This window comes from Sinocyclocheilus grahami, unplaced genomic scaffold, assembly GCF_001515645.1.
Source record: "Sinocyclocheilus grahami isolate Dianchi unplaced genomic scaffold, SAMN03320097.WGS_v1.1 scaffold407.1, whole genome shotgun sequence".
Classification (NCBI taxonomy): domain Eukaryota; kingdom Metazoa; phylum Chordata; class Actinopteri; order Cypriniformes; family Cyprinidae; genus Sinocyclocheilus; species Sinocyclocheilus grahami.
In genome coordinates this window covers 834,023-836,266 of record NW_015505586.1, presented here as the reverse complement: position 1 = coordinate 836,266, position 2,244 = coordinate 834,023, and the positions used below count along the sequence as shown (strand labels likewise).

The 2,244-nt window shown below is 41.1% G+C and overlaps 1 protein-coding gene across 1 annotated transcript in view; it reads right to left on the bottom strand.

Annotated features, from left to right (window-relative positions):
* Nucleotides 1–1,794, bottom strand: part of LOC107550735 (phospholipid-transporting ATPase IG-like) — a 21,421-nt gene extending 19,627 nt beyond the window's left edge. Inside the window, exon 1 of the mRNA XM_016232099.1 lies at nt 1,675–1,794. Within this exon, the coding sequence (XP_016087585.1) occupies nt 1,675–1,794 (120 nt within the window). The remainder of the gene's footprint in view (nt 1–1,674) is intronic.
* Between the last annotated feature and the right edge of the window lie 450 nt (nt 1,795–2,244).

The following is a 2,244-nucleotide window of genomic DNA, read 5'->3' as shown; positions in this document are numbered from 1 at the left end:
TATATAAAAGTGCAGAGAGCAATGTTATGCATTTGCTGCCTTCTCCTGCGCCGTCATTACTAAGCAACGGGGTAAACAGCTGCTGGCTTGACGCAAATTAACCACGGTTCGGACCCAAATAAAATAATATGAACGCAGTCCAGCGGGGGCAGGGGGAGGTGGAAGCAATTGAACTCGGGTTTGGACCAGGCAAGCGAACCAAGTGTGAAAGCACCCTTAAAGTGCACCTATCAGTGATGCTACCATTCATGGCGGATGAAATTCTAGCTATCTGTTACCTACTATTCCTGTGGGTGTACTTGTCTCTATATCAACAATATTTTGTGGATAGTTGCATCATGTCCCTTCCTGTTAAATATCATGCAAAGACATTACTGGTTTTACATGGTCATGACAGGAGTTGAAATTAGGAACTTTGCACAGGCAGGTTGGTAGGCGAGATTATTCTCACACAAAACTGCCGTTCAAAAGTATTGAGTAAAATTGAGCAATTTAATTATTTTATTCACCAAGAATGCATTATATTTATCAAAAGTAATAGCAAAGACTTTAAAGGGTTAGTTCACCCAAAAATGATGATCATTAAAGTTAGTTCATAGTTTATTAGCTAATGTTAAAAGAAACTTAAAGTTAGTTCACCCAAAAATGAAAATTAGCTTGTGTTTTACTCACCCTCGAGGCATCCTAGGTGTATATGACTTTCTTCTTTCAGACGAATCCAGTCGGAGTTATATTAAAAATGGTCCTGGCTATTCCAAGTGGCACGTTTTATTATGAATGCGCCCGCTTTATTTGACGACTTGTGGACTGTTCAACTGCAACACCCGCCGACTGCAATGATAGAGCTTGGAATAGCCAGGACAATTTTTAATATAACTCCGATTAGATTCGTCTGAAAAAAGAAAGTCATATACCCCTAGGATGCTTCGAGGGTGAGTAAAACACAAGCTAATTTTCATTTTTGGGTGAACTAACTTTAAGTTTCTTTTAACATTAGCTAATAAACTATGAACTAACTAATGATCAATATAATAATTAAAATTACTATTTTTATTAATTTACAAAGTATGGTTCAGTACTGTTTTTTTTTAATAGTAAAGCACTATTTTATATTTTTTGTTCAGTATCCATTTGAAAAACTATCGGTTGATTAATGGGTATCGGCCAGTGTGGTCCAACATAGCTACCAGTATCGGTAAAATCCACTATTAGTCGACCTCTAGTAATTTATGTAATTTAGGACATAATTTACTGTTAGTATTTTAATAATGCAGCTGGACATGAAAAACATGCGTCACATAACCACGATAGCTTGAGTTTGAACATCCAAGATCCAGTTGCTGAAAACACTAAACACCAGTCTATCTTTAACATGAGCGCTTTGTCACGCAGTAGAGACCACAAACTATCACTCTTTCAGGAAACAACTTAAGGTCACAGCCACTTGGTGTTATTAATACTTGCTCTATGTTTGTGTATATGTGGAAGAAAAAAGAAATAGGGTAGGTTATGAGGTCAAGACCACAGAGGTGTGAACATTTTGTCCATCCTATGAGCTACAGCCACACTGCGTCTTCCTCTCACACCCTGCAGGGACTGGCTGAAAGAGGCCAACGCAAAAACCACACACCACAGTGAGAAACAGCATCTTCACTTCAGAAAGGGATCAAAAACAAAGATGCCGTGTGGGTGCCAAGATTCCTGCAGGGAGAGACTGTAAAGCCGGCAGGACTTCAGAAGGTGAAAGCCCATCTCAGACCAGCAGCACTCCAGCTCACAGCTAATAATCCCCATCATCCCGATCACACACACACACTCAACACACAAACACCAAAAAGTGCTTTCAGCCCTTACTCAGTCTAAGACCGAATAATCCCAAACAACCCCTCTGAAACCATCCACACACGTACTTCGCTTTTGGACTCTGCCATTAGACGTCATCTAAACCGCTTTGCGAGCCAGCCAATCATGCAGCCTCCCACTCCTCATGTCACACGCAAGTACCCACAAGTTACAGCTCGCAGACCAACCCAAATGCACTCAGGCATCCTTAAATCCTGCCCCACAGCTTATGCTAAAACAACATGCAGCACCATGAGAAACAAGCGGTGTATGTGCGCATTCACAGATCTTTCAATAGTGGCCCATCATGCGTTAAAACAGCTCTCAGTTGCCAGGTGTCTGCTGACGGCTGTTTAGTGGCACCGTCATCAGGAAAAGAAAGAGGAGGAGCAGAAAGAGGGC